The 24,467-nt window shown below is 35.4% G+C and overlaps 1 protein-coding gene across 2 annotated transcripts in view; it reads left to right on the top strand.

Annotated features, from left to right (window-relative positions):
- The window catches only part of MFSD8 (major facilitator superfamily domain containing 8), a 40,363-nt gene extending 17,329 nt beyond the window's left edge, over positions 1-23,034 (top strand). The window contains exons 4-12 of one of the 2 annotated variants that reach the window (XM_036079419.2): positions 1,223-1,463; positions 2,324-2,437; positions 4,451-4,595; positions 5,320-5,375; positions 9,691-9,799; positions 12,294-12,428; positions 16,520-16,623; positions 16,712-16,959; positions 18,768-23,034. In XM_036079419.2, coding sequence (XP_035935312.2) covers positions 1,223-1,463; positions 2,324-2,437; positions 4,451-4,595; positions 5,320-5,375; positions 9,691-9,799; positions 12,294-12,428; positions 16,520-16,623; positions 16,712-16,959; positions 18,768-18,974 — 1,359 coding nt within the window. In that variant the 3' untranslated portion in view covers positions 18,975-23,034. The remainder of the gene's footprint in view (positions 1-1,222; positions 1,464-2,323; positions 2,438-4,450; positions 4,596-5,319; positions 5,376-9,690; positions 9,800-12,293; positions 12,429-16,519; positions 16,624-16,711; positions 16,960-18,767) is intronic. The other variant, XM_078069224.1, reaches the window with a different exon arrangement.
- The last annotated feature ends 1,433 nt before the right edge of the window (positions 23,035-24,467 follow it).

Here is a 24,467-nt window from a genome sequence, read left to right as displayed (position 1 = left end):
GGTAACGTGGGTAGAAAATAAAAACCAGAGTGCCTAAAATAAGAGATATTTTTAAGGCTAGAATTTTAATATTGTGTATCATTATATGTATTCACTCTTTTTTCTCATCCCCACAAGAAAATGTACCCAAATATTTCGGTTTTAAATTATTTTAAAATATCTTTAGAAAAGACACAGCCATGGTTTTCCTTAAATTGTTCTATCACTTAACCTGAGTATGTTTAATCTTATTTCCTAATGGTTCTGATTTTTCCTAATTATTATATAGTCTATCATATATTTTTAAAAAATCTGTTAATTTATTCCATAGTCCCTTTTGTGAGCCAAAATTTTCTATTTTTTTAAAGTATTTCATTTTCTGAATTTAATCATTTGGTTCTCTCCACAATATTCATCATGATATATAAACCCTCTTTCAATGGTAGAATCCTAAGTTGTCTGTGTTGAATGGAAGAATTAGTAATAGGTTTAATGAGAGAATTCTCTTTCAACTTTTGTGTTTTTATTCTCTTCTTTAAGCATTTGACTATTGTGCCCAGTTTTTTAAAAAATACGTTTATGGTGCTAATGGCTATTTAGCTTATGGAGTACCATAAGTCTAAACAATTATATTTACATTATTTTTTAAAAAGATTTTATTTATTTATTTGAGAGAGAGAGAGAGAGAAGAGAGAGACCGAGAGAGAGAGACAGAGAGAGAGAGCATGAGCAGGATGGAGGGGCAGAGGGAGAGGGAGAAGCAGACTCCCTGCTGAGCAGGGAGCCTGATGGCGGGCTCAATCCCGGGACCCTGAGATCATGACCTGAGCTGAAGGCAGATGTTCAACTAGCTGAGCCACCCAGGCGCCACCAATTATATTTACATTTATACTAATTAAAGAATGGCATATTATTTTTATGATGTTATTGTTTTATATATATATATAATGTGATTATTTTTTAACAAGATTTTTATGAACCAGAAATTCCCATAATCATTCTAAAAGATGAAGCTTCCCAAGCATTTTTCCTAGTGTGTAGTGAATTGGTAGCACATTTAATTGTAATGTCAGAAGTTTGAATCCCTTACTATAAGTAATTGTGTTACAAAACTTGTATGTTATAATTATTGCTTTTATTTCTTTAAATAGGAAATATTACGTGGTCTGAAAAAATTTATTTAAGTTTTAAACTTTATTTTTCTTGGATAACAATTCTTAAAGCATTGTACTTTTTTCTGCAGATTGATCAGACAGCTGATGCAAGTTTTTTGGGCTGGGTTATTGCTTCATTTAGTCTTGGCCAAATGGTAGCTTCACCTATATTTGGTTTGTGGTCTAATTATAGACCAAGAAAAGAACCTCTTATTGTCTCCATCTTCATTTCGGTCGCGGCTAACTGCCTCTATGCGTATGTCCACGTTCCAGCTTCTCATAATAAATACTACATGTTGGTTGCTCGTGGATTGGTGGGATTTGGAGCAGGTAATATTTATGTATATGTTCGGCTGTGTCAGATTCACATTCACCCTGACATTTATGGCCCTCTATCACCTGGTGTCACCTCCTTATAATCTCATATCTTACATATAGATCTCTCATTGCAAATAGACAAATATCTTTCCTATCATTTTGCCTTTCCTCATAATGTTCCCATTACCTATAGTTTCTTGATTCTGTTCCCATCATTCTTCATCCTTCAAGAATCAGTTCAAGTTCCACATCTTCCATAAAGCTTTCTTAGGTAACTACCCCTTAACAGATCTTTCCTTTCTCTAGCTTGTCTGTGGCACTTGCTTATATCCTGTTTTGCACTGTTTTCGCCTTTATCACCAACCAGATAGTAAACTTTTTATAATTAGAGACAATTTATGACTTCCTAAAATATTCTGTGGCCCCTTACAGAGTCTCTTGCCATAATAAGAACTCAAGGAAATTTTTTTCAATAAATTTTTTTTCAGTCAAATTCATAGTGGATTTCTTTTTCTGTTTCTTATATTATGGGTCCTAAGCATGCAGAGTTTGTGACATCTTTTAAAAATAGTTGTAACAATCACTAGTATGCCATTCACTCCATATTTAATGTGCTTTCTCCATATTTAATGAAGAAAAAAAGTTTAACATTTCTGTAATGCCTTTTTTTCATTCATTCAGATCTTTAACTGTGTTTTCATGCTACTGAAAGCAATATTTTCCATTAATTGATAACATTTTCTCAATGTACGTGCTTGGTATGATCATAAAGAGGGAGCAGTGATTTTTGTTCTATATAAAGCCTAATTAAGTTGAATTTTATAAACTGAAGGATATTTTCTTTTACTTTGAATTATTGTATCTTTTTTTAGGAAATGTGGCAGTTATTAGATCATATATTGCTGGTGCTACTTCCCTCCAGGAAAGAACAAGTTCCATGGCAAACACTAGCGCATGTCAAGCATTAGGTTTTATTCTAGGTCCAGGTAGGTATTTTTCACTTGTCATTACTTAAACTGGGAAAACTTTTGAGGTTCAAATGTTAAATGGAATCCAAGTGTAAAACCTCATAGCTGAAAGGAAACTAGTATTTTTTGATCCAACAGGAGGCTAGGCTCTTTATATGTGTTAACAAATGTCCTCTGAAGTAAATGGTATTAGTCCCATTTTACAGATTAGGACACCAAAGCATAGAGAATCTAAGTAAATTATTCAAGGTCAGCCAGATAGCAAATGGGAAATATGAGGTTTAAACCTAACTCTGACTCCTGAGTATATGTTCTGTGAAATAATCATTTAGCTTGACATCTCCATAATAGTTTGCTTTTTTTCCCTGTTTATTAGAAACAAAATTCTTTTGACTGAGGATTTGAGGAAAGTTATAGGAGGTTCTTAACCCTTTTGCTCTTTGCCCATGCCTTTCAGACTTTTCTAAGGTTGAAGAAAATGAAAATTTTTAAAAGACTGTTTAAAGACCATTTTTCTTCCAAAACTTCATTTGAACTTTGAGTGTAAAACATTATTAATGAGATTTAATACTTCCCCAAGGCAAGTAATTTTTTGCTGATTAGATAAATTAGTAATTTTTATGCTTAGAAAAACATTAAAAAACCATATAATTGGCTCATGCTTTGAATACTGCAGTTACGAATATCATCACTTTGAATCCAGCTCAGTTTACTTCATCATTAATAACCCACCCTCACCCCTGTTTCCATTACTTCCTTTTCGATAGCTAAGAAAAAGCTCTAAAAAAGAGAATCTAATTTATCTTTCACCAAAATCTAATGTTTCAGTTTAGTATTCTGGAGTAAAATATAATAAGCACAAATGTAGAATAATTGGACCAACTGCGTTTTATAAAATATACGAGGACATAGTCTGGGTCTTTTTCTACCTCAGTATCTAGCACAGTACCTGGTATAGACTTAGGTTCTCAGGAAATATTTTGACCACTTAAGAAGTATTTTAAGGGTTAAATAGTGATAAAACAAAATAAAATAAATGAGGTAAAAGCATGTAATAAATCTCATAGCATTTTAGAGCCAAGAAAACTGAGGTTCAGAGACAGTACCTGCTAGTATAAAGGCAGACAGGACATTAGAAAAAAAAAGATTAGCACTAAAATTTATATCACCTTGTTCATTGATTTGCCACATTTTCAACCTTAGAATAAAAGAAATAATCAAAAAGAAAAATAAAAAAAAGTATTTTAAAGATTAGCTCATTTAAATATTTTGTATTATATATAGATGCGTAAATACAGGCCTGAAAAAGATGAGATGACCTTTCCTGTAGTAGCCACATTAACAGCACTAGCATTTATTGAATGCTTACTATGTGCCAGAGACTGTTCTGAGTGTTTTATATATAGTGTCTTACTTCATCCTTACCTTAAGGTTACATGTAAATTATTGGAAGAGCCAGATATAGAATCTACATCAGGAAAGCAAACCAGTACTCTTCCAATCTGATTTTGGCCATAGATCCAAATTTTAAAAAAACATATAATTTAAATACCATATACACAGTGATAGTTTGAAATATTGATTTAAAATGTGACATTCTGTTTCTTAAATTAAATCATGATTTATTTATAGAAGAAACTGGATAATTTAGATTTCCTGTGGAGATATTTTTTAAAAAGGAAGATACTGACAAGTTACTTTAGATATAATACTTTGTGAGTATATATTCATCAGTGTTTCTCAAACTTTTCTCATTACTGTCCCCCTAAGGAGCCTTTTTAGACACTTTTTCCTAATACCACAGGTCAGTTGTGTTTCTTTTATGTACTGTATGAATATCTATGCTTTATACAGAAAAAGTAACATTTTGCCCCCTTCCCTTGAACTAACTTTCTTGACTCTATTGAGATGCATGATGTAGATGGATGATTCCATAATGTTGCTTCCAATCTCATGGTAAATGTCTTTCACATTTTTTTAGCTTGTGCCTCCCACTTAATAATTCATCTGTATACATTTTATTTCATTAAGTTTTTCAGACTTGTTTTGCTCTCATTGGAGAAAAAGGCGTGACATGGGATACCATTAAACTACAGATAAACATGTACACAGCACCAGTTTTACTTGGAGCGTTCCTGGGAGTTTTAAATATTATTCTGATCCTTATTCTATTAAGGTAATTAGATAGAAATGATAAAACTACCTTTGTAGATTGTGAAATTAAATAAGCATTATCATTATTGGAAGATAATTATTCCTGTAAAGGCCTTATTTGGCTTTTGATGTCTATAGTTGTGTTCATGTTTTTTTGATCAGCTAATGAATATAATACTCATAACTGAAATAATGGATAATCCAATAAATGAGAATAAAGTCTTTGAAGACTCAAGGTTTGATCTTGATTTACTAACTATAGGTTTCTAAGTAGGGGAACAGCATGAAAGCAACATTTTAGGTAGATTAATAATTGGTATCAATCTTAAATACAAAAGTTACTTATATATCTCATATCTTTTATTTATTAGAAGAAATTTTATAAAACTACAAAAGTTTTGTTACTTTATATTTCTTTGGAGTACTTTATCCAAAGGCCCAAAAACATTTACAACAAATGTTTAAAATCACTGGAAAATGTCAAATATTTATTAAGGTAGGTCATGTGTGCTTTTGAATGAATTGAATATTATTTTTCATTTTATAGTATAATATAATAAGAATTGTAACTTGTATCTTTTACATTTTGTTGGTTATATCTCACTGGTAATAATTTCATTACTCAGAAATCAGTAAAAGAAACCATATCAGAATGTGCAAAAATAGGAGGCTACTAATAAATGTAAGTCATTTATCTATTATACTAAGTTTTTCATGGATACAATACTTATGTTTTTCTATTTAAGAGAACATCGTGTGGATGACTCAGGACGACAGTGTAAAAATGTTAATTTTGAAGAAGGTACTATTTAACCTGTTTGACTAAATTACTAGAACATTATCAAAGTGTTTCTGATGATTCTGTCTGTCTGAGATTTACTTGATTTTGCTTCTGAGGACAGTACAGTGGGTGACTGGGGAGGACCTTCAAAATTGAAAGTTACCTAAATTGATTATAATTTTTCTAAGATTTTATTTATTTATTTGAGAGAGAGAGCACAAGCAGGGGGAGCAGCAGAGGGAGAGGGAGAAGCAGGCTCCCCACTGAGGAGGGAGCCCAAAGTGGGGCTCAACCCCAGGACCTTGGGATCATGACCTGAGCTGAAGGCAGACGCTCAACTGGCTGAGCCACCCAGGTGCTCCTAAATTGATTATTTTTTAAAAAGGCATGCCCAGGAGCTCCTGGGTGGCTCAGTCGTGTAAGCGTCTGCCTTCGGTTTGGGTCATGATCCCGGGGTCCTGGGATCGAGTCCTGAGTAGGGATCCCTGCTCCAAGGGTAGTCTGCTTCTCCATCTGCCGCTCCTCCCACTTGTTCTCTCAATCTCTTCCTCTCTCTCTCAAATAAGTAAAGAAAATCTTTAAAAAAAAAATTTTTTTTTTTAATTTTTAAAAATTAAAAAAAAAAATAAAAAGGCATGCCCAGATCAGTTATTTGGTGTTCATGATTGGCAAGGCTAAAACCATTGCTAAAAATCACTTCATCTTGTTTGTAAAGAGCCAATGTCCTAAAACCCTGCAGTTCTTTGGAAGGATTTCAGTAACTTTCCTACCAAATGTGTCTTTCTGTCTCAAGCATTTCTTTACTCCCTTAATCATGGGAATAGGTTTCTCTTGTGTATTTTTATTCTTTTGGTATACTCTACAAACATACATTTTCATCCCTTAGATCTTTCTCTGACTCAGAAGTAGGTACCCAATCTGGTCAGTAGGTATATTTTATTAAATAAACCACTATTTAAGTACTAATTTTTTCCTCCTTGTGGAGTGTCCCCCTCTGTGCAAAAGATTGCAACTCAGTTCTTGCCTTTAAGGAGTTTGTAAAGTTGTGAAAAAGACATAGTGTTATTTTACCAAGCACTTTTATAGCAATTTTATTTAATTTTCACAACAAAACTAGTGGAAGGTAAAGTTAAAAGTAGTAGGGTGGAGAGCAGAGTGGTGAGGAGCATTAGTAAGTTTTTGAAAAATGGAGAAGTGTAACAATAGATTCCATGTGAGACTAACCCAGATGTGTGAAGGCCTGAACTAGGGCAGCAGCTAAGAATGGAGAAGGGATAGATGTGAGTTTTTGGAGGAAAAAAAAATGAAGATTCTCAACAGATTGAATAGGGCATATTAAGGAATAGAGGGAGTTGTTGAAGATGTCTGTCAGGTTTTGAGTCTAGATAAATGAAAGAATGGGAGAGAACAAGAATTTAGGAAGGGACATTGGCTGAACAGAAAATGGTTTCAGTTTGGATCAAGCTAAATATACTGCTACACTAGAAAAACTCAAAAATGCTGGAGGCATTTGTAATTTTGGCAGTCGAGATCAAAGCTAGAGATACAAATTTCAGAGTAAGCCAGTGAAAAACACTACAGCAACAAAGAGAGAGTGAGAGAAAAAAGGAAAGGAAGGGGTAGATGAGTTAAGTGTGGCAATATAGGGGCTGAATATATATCTGAAAGTTTTCAGAATAAAAAAGGAAAGAAAAGGAAAGGAAAGAATGGTGAGGAAGTGCCAGCAGGGGGTATAAGCCACTTTGCTTAAAACGTGAAAAATAGGGTGCTAATTTAAAGGACCTATCAGGTAAAAGGGATGAACAATTTGAAGAGGGTGAGTATAAGGTGCTGAGAAAAGGAAGATACACCAAAGCAAAATCTTTGAGAAGTTAGAAGGGGATAACAATAAGGATCAGTGCTTCACTGACTTTAACATGCTTAGAAAGCACCTGGAAACCTTGTTAAAATGCCAGTTCTGAATCAGTAGGCCTGGGGAGAGGTCTAATTAGGGTTGCCAGATAAAACACAGGATGCCCAGTTGAATTTGAATAATTTTTTAGTGTAAATGTGTCCCAGCCAGTTAAATTTAGATTTCAGATAAGCAACAAATAATCTTTTATTTTATTTACTATTTATTATTTTTACAAATAATCTTTTAGTATAAATATGCCTCAAATATTTCATGGAACATTCTTATACTTAATTTTTTTTTTTTAAAGATTTTATTTTTTATTTATTTGACAGAGAGAGACACGGCGAGAGAGGGAACACAAGCAGGGGGAGAGGGAGAAGCAGGCTTCCCGCTGAGCAGGGAGCCCGATGCGGGCCTTGATCCCAGGACCCCAGGATCATGACCTGAGCTGAAGGCAGACGCTTAATGACTGAGCCACCCTGGCGCCCCTCTTATACTTAAATTTCAAATATTACAGAGAAAATACTTAAAGTTATTGTTTATCACAAATTCAAGCTTAACTGGGTATCCTGTATTTTTATTTACTAAATCTAGCAAACCTAGTGATATTCTGAGAATCTACAATTATAATAAGCTGTCATGGGAGCTGATGCTGCTGGTCGATGAACCACACTGTCCAATATGGTAGCCACCAGCCACATTTGGCTATTTAAATTGAAATTAGATTACGTTTAAGAAATTCCTCAGGCACACTAGCAGCATTTCAAGTGTTTAATTATGGGTGCATGTGGCTAGTGGCTAACTGTATTAGACAACACAGGGAAAGAACATTTCCACCATGTCAGAGTTCTGTTGCACAGCACTGCCCTAAAGCACAAACGAGAGTTTAGAAAGACCAGATTTATTTTCTTTCTTAAGAATTCTCGGTACTTCAAAATGATTTCCAAAACAAAAGTCATTTTTAAATTTCAGTAAATATTTAAATAAAATGTGTCTGCTTTTTCCCTATTATTAAAAATATTATCATTGGATAGATTATAATTTCTAATTACATCATCTTTGAATCAATATATGAATGTATTCTTTTCTTAAAAATTCTGATAATTTGGATACCCAGTCAAGCCTCACAGTCTAGAATGCAACATTTCTGAGCTTTCCTGCTGAAGCCAGTAGTGGGCGGAGGCCACAGGAAACTAACCACATATGAAGCAAACTCCAGTCTGACTTGGGCAGTGTTGCTTTTTGATTCAAAAGTGTAAAGACTGGCTTCTAGATGGTGATTGAAAATCAGGGAGGTCTATCCAAAATAATACAAGGCCCACAAGGACCAGCGTCCAGAATCCTGAGATACAAAGGCGAGCACTATTATGAAAACAGTTAAGAGAAACTTACTGTATCTGAGGGAAGTAGCGCCCCCCCCCCCCCCCCCGCTGCTATACATACACTTAAAGACAGCATAAAATGAACACGTTCTTGAATTACTTGCCTGGTTTACTCTGAATAAGTAGGTAAATTATAAAATAGCATGACAAATGTATATAAGTAGATTATATGGCTTCGCACTTCTCAATTATATCAGGAATAGCTAATACTGAGTGTGCAGCTTAACTACGTAGTTCAAGATAAGTCAGTACACTCACTTTGCCCTCCTAATTTATAAAACCACCATCAAAACTTGGTGGTTATTTGCAAAATATATTTCTTTATGAAAATATAAATAATAACATAAGGACTTTAAAAAATTGTGGTAATAACATAAGGATATTTACTAATACTGATTTCACATAGCATTGAAATTCAAAATATGTATCCATTGAAGTGAATCACAGAACTAATTGATTTAATAAACTATTTGAGGTCTTCATTGAAATCCTCGTAAATTTAAGATTTAGGTGAAATAGGAAAAAAACATGCAATGGAAATTTATTTTTTTTTGAAGATTTTACTCATTTATTGAGAGCGAGAAAGAGAGAGTGCACGAGCAGGGGGAGAGGCAGAGGGAGAGGGATAACAGAATTAAAGTATAGCTCCTGGGAAGAAAATTCACTTTATTTTAAAATGCCATTTAAAAATTATTTCTGTTGGGGCACCTGGGTGGCTCAGTTGGTTAAGCGTCTGCCTTTGGCTCAGGTCATGATCCCGGGGTCGTGGGTCAAGCCCCACGTCGGGCTTCCTGCTCAGCGGGGAGTTGGCTTCTCCCTCTCCCTCTGCAGCTCCTCCTGTTTGTGCTCTCTCTCAAATAAATAAATAAAATCTTCAAAAAAAAATAAAAATTAAAAATTATTTCTGTCATGTAAATGGTTACTTTTAAACTGCTTTGAGCCTAAAAGTGATTTCAAATGTTTACTCATAGAATTTGCTACATATAATTTCTACATTATTTTAGTGTCATAAGAAAAATTAGATGTTTAAGTAATATAATTTTTCTCCTGTTTATTATAGCAAGTACAGATGAAGTTCAGGTTCCCCAAGGAAATATTGATCAAGTTGCTGTTGTGTCCACCAATGTTCTGTTTTTCGTGGTTCTATTTATCTTTGCCCTTTTTGAAACGTAAGTTTTATTCTGTCTTCATCAAATCATATTATGTAAATAACCTGTATTTCTTAATGTAACATTAATCAGTTATATCGATGTTCTCAAAAACTTTATTACTGTAAGGCATATTTTTTGTCATGATATAAAAAGTATATATAAATTTTATGCTTTTAACCTGAATATAGTTAATTCTCTGTAATCTTACTACTTTATCTTCCTTATAAAGGAATCTGTTTCACTAATCTTTCTTTTCTTTTTCTGAGTGTTAGATATATATTTAATATAGTTCTAAAACTTTAGTGCCATGATTTAATTAACTTTAAGCTATATAACTCTCTATTTACATGTATGGGGTTCAGCCTGGCAATGTTAACTCTATTTAAGCTCTGATCCTGAAAAAAACTAGCATATTACAAAATCTCTGCCTTTATAGGTTTTGTTGACCTTTAGCTATCATATGGCTTTTTTATTTTTAAAATGCCTTTCCGTTATATTATAAAAATAGTACATTCTTGGTATAAATATTCTAAAGACTACAACTATATCTCCACATCCTTTTCTTTCCCTGGAAGTAACCACTGCTAATACTTCAGTATTAATTTTTCAAATATTTTTTTTATACAACTGTAAGTAGTGGTGTGTGTGTGTGGTGTGTGTATTAAATCAACATAGAATATGGACATCATTTGAAAATTTGGTTTATTCCTTTGTCAATAATTGTAACATTTTTATGCCAGTACATGTAGATTTGCTTGACTTTTTTATTTTTAAAATTATTGAGGTATGTGAAAGTTTCAGTTCATCTGATTTGGGGGCATTTTTAAAAACTGTGGTAAAATATACATAACATAAAATGTACCATTTTAACTATTTTTAATTGTACAATTCAGTGGCATTAAGTATAGTCACATATGTTGTACAACCATAACCCCTATCCATTTCCAGAATCTTTTCATCATTCTAAACAGAAGTTCTACACCCATTAAACAGTAAGTCCCCATTCCCCCTCACCCAGCCCCTGGTATAGCCTTTTTTATACTTTCTCTATGAGTTTGCCCAATCTAGGTACCACAAATAAATGGAATCATACAACAAATTTCCTTTTGTCCTTTGTGTCTTGCTTATTTTCACTTAGCAAGATGTTTTTAAGGTTCATCCATGTTATAGCATGTATCTGGATTTCATACCTTTATGGCTAAATAATATTCCATTGTGTGTATATACCAGTTTCATTTATCCATTCATCTGTCAATGGACATTTGGGTTACTTTTGGCACTTGTGAATAACGCTATGTTGCTATGATGAACATTGGTGTACAGGTATCTGTTTGAGTCCCTGCTTTCAGTTCTTTTGGTTATGTACCCAGAGGTGGATTTGCTGAATGATGTGGAATTCTATGTTTAACTTACTGAGAAACTACCAAACCATTTTCCTCATCAGCTCCTCTGATTTTAAAATTAAAAATGGTGATGTTCTTTTTTTTTTTTTTTAAGAATGAATATCTTAGGGACGCCTGGGTGGCTCAGTTGTTAAGTGTCTGCCTTCGGCTCCGGTCATGGTCCCAGGGTCCTGGGATCAGGCCCTGCATTGGGCTCCCTGCTTCACGGGAGGCCTGCTTCTCCCTCTCCCACTCCCTCTGCTCGTGTTCCCTCTCTCGCTGTGTCTTCCTCGGTCAAATAAATAAAATCTTTAAAAAAAAAAAGAATGAATATCTTAAATGTATTTCAATTCCATTTTGTAACCAGTTAATAGAGGAGATAGAGAGCAGGAAAAGAAGCTTGGCAAGGAAGGAGACAGTCATATAAAAGAAGAACAACATTCAGAAGTAGGGAAAGAGGGGCACCTGGGTGGCTCAGTCAGTTAAGCGTCTGCCTTCAGCTCAGGTCATGATCCCGGAGTCCGGGGATCAAGCCCCACGTCAGGCTCCCTGCTCAGAGAGGAGTCTGCTTCTCCCTCTCCCTCTGCCCCTCCCCCTGCTCCTTCTCTCTCTCTCTTGCTCACTCTCTCTCAAATAAATAAAATCTTAAAAAAAAAAAAGTAGGGAAAGAAATACATTCAGAAATAGGGATGAAAGAGACTGAGGAAGAAAGAAAATCCAACAAGTTTCTCATCACTTAATAATAGTAACATTATTATGTTAGTACTTATTTCAATGAAATTAAAAAGAAACCAATTTAAACCAGTTTAACCATGACTAGTTAGTTAGTATGGTAAGAATTACGGTTGGTTTGTTTCTTTTCCTGTCCTTCAGACTTTTTGCAATGTGGATATATTACTTATATAATTAAAAATAAATATTAGTAAATAAAAATACAAACTTAGTAGCTTGTGCATGTAACAACAAAATGTGCTTAAAATGTGTTTTTTTTTTTTTTATGTAGAGCTGGTGTCCTTGCTAAAAGGGATGCAAATTCTTGAATGTATCAATATCATTATTAAAGCTTCTATTTCATATTTATAATGACTATGATTTAAATAAAATAAGAATAATTTTTTTGTTTTTCTTAGAATCGTTACTCCATTAACAATGGATATGTATGCCTGGACTAGAGAACAAGCTGTATTATATGATGGAATAATACTTGCTGCTCTTGGAGTTGAGGCGGTTATTATTTTCATGGGGATTAAATTACTTTCCAAGAAGTAAGTTATGTGTCTTTGGTTTTGTTTCAGTGCATTTTAAAGTAGACTTTTAAAAAAGTCTTTTTTTTAAAGTGAAACATGAAACAGAGCTAACAACATACACAAGTGTGTTAGTAGAATAACTTAAATTTTTTCTCTAATTATGTATTACTTTTAGTCCTTGAATGTTTACAAACAGATTTAAAGTTTATTAAGGGAGCATGATATTTCTATACCATATGATATATTCTTTGGTAAAGCAAGATATTTTGCAAAGTGAATTAATTTCTTTTTTTTTATTTTAAAGATATTTATTTATTTGAGAGAGAGAGTGAGCGAGAGAGAGCACAAGCAGAGTGAAGGGCAGAGAGAGAAGCAGACTCCCCACTGAGTAGGGAGCCCCATGCAGAGCCCGATCCCAGGACCCTGGGATCATGACCTGAGCCGAAGGCAGACACTTAACTGGCTGAGCCACCCAGGTGCCCCCCCCCCTTTTTTTTTAAGATTTTTATTTATTTATTTGAGAGAGAGAGAGAACAAGAATTAATTTCTTCTAACATATCTTTTGTATATTATGGTTTTTTAAAAATATTTCTAAAAGTGTATTTTATAAAACTTTATTCTGCTGTATGGTAATATATGTTGTGCAACAGAAAAGAATTAACGGTTAAGTCTGGAAAATTCTGGTTAAAATTACCAAACTTCTTTACTCTAAAACTTCCAAATCTTCAGGACATATATATAATATTACCATAATGACAAAGACATTATGTAGCATTTCTCAAAGTTACTTGTAACTTTGACCACAGAACATTGTTTTCTTTTTTTAAATTTTTTTAAAAGATTTTATTTATTTGTGAGAGAGAGAGAGAGCAGGAGCACAGGGAGGAGGAGAAGCAGACCCCCTGCTGAGTAGGGAGCCTGCTACTGGGATGATCCCAGGATCCCAGGATCTCAGCCTGAGCTGAAGGCAGACACTTAACCAACTGAGCCACCCAGGCGCCCTAAGAACATTGTTTTAAAGAAGCATTTTGTAAAACTACAACTGTAATGAACACACTTTGGGGAAAGTGCTTGTAAATTAAGTTCATTCATATAGTCTGAGATGGGACATTAGTTGATGAGTTTAGACAATTCTAACAATTTAATTATTCCTAAAATGCTTTAATAATACTTCAGAACTTTAGGGACGCCTGGGCTGGCTCAGTCGGTTAAGCGTCTGCCTTCTGCTCAGGTCATGATCCTGGGGTACTGGGATGGAGACTGCATCTCCCTCTCCTGCCCCCTGCTCATGCTCTCTCTCTCACTCTTTCTCTCAAATAAATAAATTTTAAAAATCTTTAAAAAAATAATACTCTAGAACTTTATAAAGTTCTAAAATCAATTAACAAATCATGAGTCAGTGTGTAGGGTTAGGTGCAATGGGAGATACTATGAAGATTCCTATGCTTATAGAGCCAAATAGAGGGGCCAAGATATAGATACAAACATAGACATAGGTTTATATTCAAAATTAAATAATAATAAATGCATCATAGAGTAGAGCAGTCCTGCTGATAGGCATTCTTACAGATTGTCCAATTCCATACCTTCACAGAGCTTGTATTCTATTGGGTGGGAAAACCAATAAACAAAAATATGAAGTCAGGTCGTGTAAGTACTATGAAGAAAAACGGGGAAAGGAAAAGAATAAAGAGTAGCAAGGGCAGGGTTGGGAGAGAGCGGCAGGGTTAGAAAGAAGCAGGAAGGCAAGTTTGGCCAGAGCAGAATGAAAGAAATGGCAAATGGGAGAACATTTGGTTAGAAAGATGTGAGACCTTATAGGTATTCTGAGGGTGACGTGAAGTGTTTGGGTTTGTTTCTTTTGTTTTAGGAAGTCTTTGGTCTTGTTTGTATATTTCACTTTTATTATGGAAAATTTCTAACATATACAAGGGAATAGAGAGCATCATGTACTGAATTTCTAATATCCATTACCCAACTCCAACAATTACCAATCCTTGGATAATTGTGATTCATCTATACCTCTACCTACTCCACACTCCTATCCCCTATACCTGGATCATTTTGAGGCCGATCCCGGATATCATTTCATGTCTTCCATAATATTTCAGTATGTATCTCTAAAAGTTAACGTTCTCACATCTAAAAAAACTAACCGTGGGGGCGCCTGGGTGGCTTGGTCGGTTAAGCAACTGACTCTTGATTTCAGCTCAGGTCATGATCTCAGAGTTGTGAAATAGAGCCCTGCCTCGGCTGCAGGCTCAGTAGGGAGCCTGCTTGAGTTTCTCTTCCTCTGCCCCTCCCCCCAGTACATGCACATGTGTGGTCTCTTTCTCTCTCTCTCTCAAATAAATAAATAAATCTTTAAAAAATAAATAACAAAAATAAATTTAAAAATTAAGTGATTTCTATATATCCAGGCAGTATTCAGATTTTCTCTACTGTTGCAATAGTTTTTAAAATTTGTTTTGTTTCACAACTTACTTGACTCAGACTCTTAAGTTTCTTAAGTCTCTTAATCTATACATTTTCCATCTTTCTCTCTTTTTTTCCCTTCCAAATTGAAGAAACCAGGATGTATGCTTTAATAGCTTCTCACATTTTGGATCTCGCTGATTGAATCCCTGTGGTGTTTTTTGTTTTTTTAACATTTTCCTGTGTTTACTATATTTCTCAAAAATTGGTCCTTAGATCTAGAAGCTTGATGAAATTTGAGTTCAATTTTTTGGCAAGAATATACTTTACAGGTAGTATTATGTGCTTACATCACAAGAAATATTACATTTTGTTTATCTCTTTTTATACTGTTAGTGACTATTGAGCATTCCTAGATTCAATAATTTATTAATAGATCATTGCACAATGCTGGTTTTTAATTCTCTCATGTCTTTATTTAACTTTTTGGAATATTTTCTTTAAAGAGAACCTTCTCATCACCAATTATTTGGTTATCTTGAGGTACAGTTTGTATAAGAAAGACAAGATGACTATTTCCTTTTATTAACTGATTTTTTAAATAATGAGATGGCTTCCTAACATCCCTTAAAAGTAACCAAGAGTACTTTATTTTATTTTTTTAAGTATCTTTTTTTTTTTAAGATTTTATTTATTTATTTGACAGAGAGAGACACAGTGAGAGAGGGAACACAAGCAGAGGGAGTGGGAGAGGGAGAAGCAGGCTTCCCGCTGAGCAGGGAGCCCGATGCGGGGCTCGATCCCAGGACCCTGGGATCATGACCCGAGCCGAAGGCAGACGCTTAACAACTGAGCTACCCAGGTGCCCCAAGAGTATTTTATTTTAATATAATATGAATTCATAGATTATAACATTTTTATGTGTTTTAATCCATTGTCATTACTATTATTTTTGGTGTTCACACTGTTGTGCTTTTGGCCAGCATCTTCAAATTGGCTCAGAGTACCTTTATCTAGGTACTAGGAGTACTTAGTAGTCACTGCTAGCATCTATACTCTCTGATATGAAAAAATATACAGACTCATCTTTTTTTTTTTTTAAGATTTTTTTTATTTATTTGAGAGAGAGAGAGCAGGAGCAGGGAAGGGCCAGAGGGAGAAGCAGACTCCCTGTAGAGCTGGGAGCCCATCTTGGGGCTTGATTTCAGGACCCTGAGATCCTGGACCTGATCTGAAGGCAGAAGCTTAACTGACTGAGCCACCCAGGTGCCCGTCCAGGCTCATCTTTTTTTTTTTTTTAAAGATTTTATTTATTTATTTGACAGAGAGAGAGAGACAGCGAGAGCAGGAACACAAGCAGGGGGAGTGGGATAGAGAGGAGCAGGCTTCCCACCGAGGAGGGAGCCTGATGTGGGGCTTGATCCCAGGACCCTGGGATCATGACCTGAGCCGAAGGCAGACGCTTAACGACTGAGCCACCCAGGCGCCCCCTTCCAGGCTCATCTTATACATTTTCTGTTTTAGATCTGAAATCAGTTGGTTCTTTTTAGTGGAAAATTATGTTTAACATTCATATTAGTTGGTATATGACTAAAAGGATCAAGATATTATATCATAATTTTTAAAATATAGAAGTAATGAAACTATGTAATACTGTTTTATTTTTAAATTACAGAGTTTCTGTTCTTTAACAGGATTGGCGAGCGTGCTATTCTACTGGGAGGATTCATCGTTGTATGGGTTGGCTTCTTTATCTTGTTACCTTGGGGAAATCAGTTTCCCAAAATACAGTGGGAAGGTATAGCCATACACAATTCTATAATGTTAGCCCCTGTTATTCATCTAAAATGAGCAAGTAATGCGCTGTACTAATTTTGTTTCAACAGATTTACATAATAATTCAATTCCTAATACCACATTTGGGGAAATTATTATTACTCTTTGGAAATCTCCAAGAGAAGATCACAGTGAGGGACCAACTGGTTGCCCAGTTGAACAAGCCTGGTGCTTCTACACCCCCATGATCCATCTGGCCCAGTTCCTCACATCAGCTGTGCTAATTGGAATAGGCTATCCGTCCTGTAATGTTATGTCCTATACATTATATTCAAAAATTCTGGGACCAAAACCTCAGGTGAGTTAGTTACCCTGATATTGCTATCGCAATTATATGAAATATAGTTGTAAACACTCACATTTTTTGCTACCATTCTCTGTTTTTATACAAGCTGACTTGGTGGATTTTTATCATATTCAGCCCTTTTTTTATGATTTTATTTATTTTATTTTAGAGAGAGAGCACCAGAGTGAGGGGAGGGGTGGAAGGAGAGGGAGAGAATCTCAAGCTGACTCTGTGCTGAGCATGGAGCCTGACGAAGGGCTCAATCTCACAACCCAGAGATCATGATCTGAGCCAAAACCAAGAGTTGGACACTTAACCGACTGAGCCACCCGGGCATCCCCCAAGTTTTATTTCTGACTCGCCTTTTTAGTAGAAATTGTTTAAATGGTCACAAAGTGAAAATATTAATTTCTTCCTTAAAAATTACACTAATAGTTTTACATTTTCAGGGCAGAAATTAGTGTTTCTACTGAAATAAGGCAAAGAGAAAAGAAAATTTTTAATACTGTGTTTTTAAACTATAATAGTAGGTAAAACATTTCTGAGTTTTTTAATGTATAAAATTGTATTTTCAAATTTTCAAAATCAAGAATAAAAGCAAATTACAAAAGCAACGTATGATAGTTGTAACAAAATTCAAATGGTTTGAAGTGTGTATAGCAGAAAATGAAGGCTCCCTTTAGCCTCAACACACTAAAGTTACTCCTGTTCACTTCATTTGCATTTTTCAATACCTACTCAAGCATATGCACACTCATGCCTTTTTAGAAAAAGATAACACAGAATATATCTCATGTACATAAATTTTTTTCCATCTTGAATTTTTTTACAATAGCCATAGCCCTCTTTCCATGTCAGTGCATATAGATGTTCTCATTATAAGATCTTACCCCATGTAAGACCTTATTCTTTTAAGCAACTGATTAGCATTCCATACATTAAATATACCATAATTTATTTACTTAATCTACCATAGGTTGTTTTCAATTTGAGGCTATTGAAAGTATTGCTGCACTGTACATTCTTGGGTAGATTATCGGAAGAGTGACTTTGTGGTATAGTGGAAAGTGGAGAAGAACCATGAGAGACAATGGACTCTGAAAAACAAACTGAGGGTTCTAGAGGGGAGGGGGGTGGGAGGATGGGTTAGCCTGGTGATGGGTATTGAGGAGGGCACGTTCTGCATGGAGCACTGGGTGTTATGCACAAACAATGAATCATGGAACACTATATCTAAAACTAATGATGTAATGTATGGGGATTAACATAACAATAAAAAAATTAAAAAAAAAAAAAGATGAAGAGATCATATTTACACTAAAAAAAAAAAAAGAAAGTGGTACAGTGAAGTCAGCCAACCATGCTTTCAAATAGTTTGGACAAGTTACTTGAATTTTCTGAGCTTCAGCTTCCACATTTGTTAAATGGGGATAATGCCAATTGTAGAAATTTGTGAATGTTGGAAACAATATATGTAGAGCACCTAGCACAGTGTAAGTACAAAATAAATGTTGGCTGTAAATGGTAACTAATAAATTATATTGTTTCCAGGGCTTCAGCAGACACTGTTTGTCCCTTTATAGTACTGTATTTTTCTTAAAGTGACTAATCAAATAAGTTTACTGTTCATTATTTGCTGTATTTGTACAGAGGCATTTTATATTTAATTTAAAAATAAAAGATGGAGAAAGTGATTCTTGTGAGTTTATCATAGTTCGGTAATAGTAGTATCATCCTTATTATTATTTGTATCATCCTTATTTTTAAAATAACTAAACCTGAATATCAATCTGCTTCTCCTTCTCCCCTCCCTGCCACAGGGTGTGTACATGGGCTGGTTAACAGCTTCTGGAAGTGCAGCACGGATTCTTGGACCCGTGTTCATCAGCCAACTGTACACTTCCTTGGGCCCACGATGGGCATTCAGCCTTGTGTGTGGAATAGTGGTACTTGCCATCCTGCTCCTGGTTGTGGTTTACAAAAGACTTGTTGCTTTTTCTGTAAGGCATGGAAGGATTCAAGAGTAACATAACTAACCCTGTGATGGAAAGTACTTGTTGTATAGGACTTCCTCTTTCAGGGCTCTGCTAGGTCATTGCCATGAGTCAGTTTCCAAAAGTCAGGCTGCTAATATTGTATATTTTGAATAACAAGAACATATATTGAATAATACAGGGAATTGAATGTGTAATTGTGAATAGTAAGATAATATAAAAACACTCTGGTTCATAATTTCCTTATTTCAAAAAATATTCTATCATAACATCTCTTTTGGGGTTGCATGAACTCATGAATGAATGGACAATGGTTTATAAATATGAAGTTGTACTCTTAACTCAGACTGCAGAGGTGTCATTAAAATAATGAGAAAATATGCAATGAAACCATAAGGAAAGTTCTGTATGAATTACCTGTAACAAAAAAAATGAAATTATAGAAGTTACCTAAATAGAAGTACCTCTGTTTGAAGATACCTACTTTTTATTTATTAAAAAATGCAGTTTCTATTATCAAATTTCCTATGAAATAAAAATCATGACTCTTAAATTTTCTATTTACCATGGCCTGCCGTTCTACCTGACGTTCTATAAGTCATTATCTTTAATACTACACCTTTTGTCCTATTTTAGTTCAGGATCTCACTAAGTAACCCCTAAGTTAATAGGTAAGCACAAATAATGCTAATATTTGAGCAATAAAGAGGATTAAGAGATCAAGATGAATTACACTACCTTTAATAGGACTAATTACAGTTTTCTTTCAAGTACTAATAACTCACTTTAGAAACGTAAGCCAAGTGTGTTACTATATACGTATACTGAATAGCAAACTGTTTATTAAAATTATTGGCATTTTTCAATTCTCTTAAATTCTGGAGAAAACTATCACTTTAATTATTTACTTTTCCCATCTCTCGGTAGTGACAGGGAAGACACAACAGTTTTCAAACTGTCTGTGTAGCTATTCAGAACTGCAGAATTTTAAATTTGCATGGGCCATGACAGCCCCAACCAAGTTAGGCTAATAAATAAATATTTGAGGCAAAATTGCTTTACTCTTAACAGTTTACTGAGTTTACTTGAAGTTGGCTAAATCACACTCTCTATGTATACATTTCTACCTCTACATATGTTGAATGCTGATAAGAAGAACTAGTATAGAATTATGTATGTGGATAATCAATATTACCAAAAAATGCAAAAATAGTTCTAAATATTTTTCCAGATGTTTCCTATGCTAAGTTTTATTTTCAAATCTCAAAGTAAGGGGTGCCTGGGTGGCTCAGTCATTAAGCTAAGTCTGCCTTCAGCTCAGGTCATGATCCCAGGGTCCTGGAATCGAGCCCTGCATCGGGCTCCCTGCTCAGCGGAAGGCCTGCTTCTCCCTCTCCCCCTCCCCCTGCTTGTGTTCCGTCTCTCGCTGTCTCTCTCTGTCAAATAAATAAAATAAAATAAAAAATCTTAAAAAAAAATCCCGAAGTAAATAAGTAAACTCTATAATCTGCACTTTATACTACGTTTGCTGTACTCTTGGTTTTTTTCTTCTTTTTTTTGGCTTGAACAACAGAAATTTATTTCTCACAGTTCTGGAGGCTAGAAGTCTGAGATCAAGGTTGTCAGCAGGGTTGGTTTCTTCTGAGGTCTCTCTCCTTGGCCTGTAGAGGGATATCTTCTCCCTGTATCTTTTATTTGTTTTTCCAGCTTTATTGGGATATAATTGACATATAACACTGTGTAAGTTTAAGGTGTACAATGCATTGATTTGATGAACTTATATATAGCAAAATGATTACCACCATAGCATTAGCTAAACCTCTGTCCTATCACATAATTATCATTTCTTTTTTGTGGTGAGAACATTTAAGATATACTCTCTTAGCAACTTTTAAGTATATAATACAGTATTATTAATTGTGATCACCATGCTGTACAGTAAATCCGCAGAACTTATTTATCTTATAACAGGAAGTTCTGACAGACATCTCTCCATTTCGTCCACCCCCCAGCCCGTCAACCACCAACCCATTCTCACATAGAAGTGATATCATATAGTATTTGTCCCTCTCTGTCTGACTTATTTAACTTAACATTAATGACCTCAAGGTCCATCTATGTTGCCACAAATGGAAGGATCTCCTTTCTCATGGCTACATAATATTCCACTACGTACACACATCTTCCTTATCCATTCCTCCGTTGATGGACATCTAGGTTGTTTCCCTGTTTTGTCTTTTGGGAATAATGCTGCAATGAACATGGGAGTGCAGATATCTCTGAAATCCTGCCTTCATCTCCTTTGGATATATACCCAGAAGAGGGATTGCCACGTCATATGGTAGTTCCTGATTTTTTGAGGAACCTCCATTCTGTGTTCCACAGTGGCTGCACCAACTTACATTTCCACCAACAGTGCACAAGGGTTCCCTTTTCTCCACATCCTCACCCATACTTGTTATTTCTTGTTTTCTTCATACTAGCCATTGTCACTGGTGTTAGGTGATACCTCATTGTGGTTTTCATTTGCATTTCCCTGAGGATTAGTGATGTGGAACGGCCTTTCATGTACCTGCTGGCCATAAGTATGTCCTTTGGAAAAATGTCTTTTCAGATCCTCTGCCCATTTTGTTTTTAATCTTTTTTTTTTTTTTTTAAGTAAGCTCTACACTCAGTGTAGGACTTGAACTCACAATCCTGAGATCAAGAATCGCATGCTCTATGGACTGAGCCAGCCAGGCACCCCACCTCTGCCCATTTTTAAATCAGACTATTTGGCTTTTTTGTTATTGAAATTTGCCATACTCTTATATCCAACTTCTTTAGTGCTACTAGAAAGCTTAATCTAACAGAAATCATCCTGATTAAATTTTAGAGATTGTTTTTACTCATCACCTTCCATTGCCAGACTCTGCTTCAGTTAGACTTATCAGAGCCATAGCCAGGTTTCCGGCTGTTTGGTCAAGTCCTGGGCTCTCTCTTCCCTGATGTTCTGCAGCTCTTTCCTCAGTCTTACATTTTTTAGGTAACTTCTAATCCTAAAGAGTAAACTCCACCCTTGGTTTAGATAGCGTGTATGATAGAAATAACAATAATGGTGATGATGAAAATAATAGCGAACATTTATAGAATTCTTTCCATATTGCAGGTAATGTGTAATATACAGTTTAATTTTCACAGCTGTCTTATAAAGCAAAGGTACTGTTATGATTCCCATTTTACAGATAAAGGAACAGAGGTACAGACAAGACACTTGTCTAAGTAACAGTCTGTCTTTAGACTCCACACTCTAAACAACTAAATCTGTTATAGTGGGGGAAATAGCCCAGAAAGTTGCAAGACCAGTTAATTGCACATTTTAGAGGTAAATTAAGTTATGTATACCAGTGACTCCTATTAGCAGAAATATTTGAAAAAACGTAATTTGAAGCCCACTCACTGGAGCTATTACCTTAACAAAGTAAACTGTTTCCATGCAAGAATATGACATAGAAAATTTCCCAACTTCCCAAGATTTACAATGTCAGGTAGAATTCAGATAAACTATAACCTTGCAAAAATGACTTTATTAAGAGTGCTTTCTTTTCTGGGGGATTATACCACCACACATCTTGGCACAAAAGAAGATAAGGAAGTGACATGGCGTTAAGGACAGGGCAGGGAGATAAAGTTTGAGGAAAAAATTCCTAGTTAAGGTCTTGAGTGGGACAAGTGGACTATAAATTGAAAAAGATGATAGGAGACCTTAAGATATGAAAAACTGCTGAAAATAGTTTGTATTTCAGAAAAGATAAGTTTCTGAAAACCTAAAGTGATTTTTTATATTTGAAGGGATTTATAACTTCACAAAGCATCTCCATGTTACCTTGCTAAGCTTGCCTACATTTAAACTCCTCCAGTTATCTTGCATAAAGTGAAATAGATCTGTATGTAATCTTTGGTGGGGGTGGGGGGAGTATAAACTATCTGCATCTGCTCAAGAATAACTTATTGTTGAGAGGATATTTTGGGGACTATTTTTGACTACTGCAAATTTATTTGTAATTTAATGTATTTTACATTGTGAATGTACGTTTTCTAATAAAATTATGTATATGTATCTTAAGCCTTAAAATTATTTACTCATATTTTCAATACATATTCAAGGGGCACCTACTATGTATCAATCACCATGTCATTATTGGGAATAAAGCAGTGAACAAAATACAGAGCTCCTACCCTCATGGGACTTACATTAATTAGTGAAGTGATTATACAAATGATTATGCTTGAGGGAAGGGAGATGCGAGAGAAGTATAGGGAGCTATGAGGGTGACTAACGGGGGATCTGACCTGAACAGGAAAGTTAGGGACTGTTTCCTAAGGATGTAATGATTAAGGCTTGGTGGAGAGAATGGTTTGGGCTGGTAAAGAGTGGGACAAGTGCATATCAGGCCGAAGGCATGGCAGGTACAAAGCCCTGGAGATGGTAAGATATTGGGGCTTTCACCAGACTACAAATAGGTCTGAGGTGGCTGGAGTACAGTGACAGAAAAAGTCATATTAGTTGAGGCCACAGAGGGACAATGCAAGGCCTTGTAGATCTCAGGCAGTAGGTCTCCTCCAGTGGTAAGAGGTATTCTAACTAGGCGTGGTTAGAATTAGGAGCCCAAAGAATGCATCAGGACTCTCTTTTTCTTTTAGTTCTACATGCTTGACTTTATTTTCAGGTACTCTCCATTCTGTGGCGAGATGGGCACTGGCAGCCCCAAGCTTGCAACATTTTTGTAACTCACAATTGCAGAGAAAAATGGCTCAGGCAGAAGTATCAGAAAAGGCTTCAAGTAGCCAACTTTAACTTTGCATACCCATCCGTGAACTGACCAGTTGGGCAGGGAGGGGAATCCTCTACTAACCCAGGCGTGGATCATGCTTCCATTCAGGGAATGCATTCGTCTGTATGTGGAAGAGACAGGAGGGGAAGAACCCTGTCAGGCTCATCTTAATTACACGGACTACACAGATTTAAAGCTGAATGGAGAAGAGGAGTTTCCATCAAAGAAAAGTCTGTTGAGCTGACAAATATATGTTTATCTACTATGCCTACAGCTCCCAACTGTTCTCACATCATTGCAGTCATAGAAACTGTTGTATGCACCATTGTGGAAAGTAGATGAAGTTGCTTGTACCCAGCTTCTTCAGACAACATAGGCCCTACCAATCAACTCAGAGCTCTGAAGGGATCAATTTTCCATTTACAGACATACCCATTTGTGATATACCAATGTTAGGAAGCATGGTACTATACCATATGAGGTATTTTGGACTTTTAAGAGAAATGGGAAGGCACTTAGGGTAACATGATCTCTAAAAAGAAACTTGTGCTCCTTGTAGAAATGGCTGTTTCAGGTGTGGGGCAAAATGAACCTAAGACATCTTGCGCCAGAAAGCAAGAGAGTTATCAAAGACTATAAAAGGCTTGCCAAAAGGACACGGGAGTCAAATAGAGACTACTACTGGCCCCAAATGGGACAATTAAAACATTGA

This window comes from Halichoerus grypus, chromosome 3 (assembly GCF_964656455.1).
Source record: "Halichoerus grypus chromosome 3, mHalGry1.hap1.1, whole genome shotgun sequence".
Taxonomy (NCBI): Eukaryota; Metazoa; Chordata; class Mammalia; order Carnivora; family Phocidae; genus Halichoerus; species Halichoerus grypus.
The sequence above is the reverse complement of the archived record's forward strand: the minus strand, read 5'-3'. Positions and strand labels throughout refer to the sequence as shown.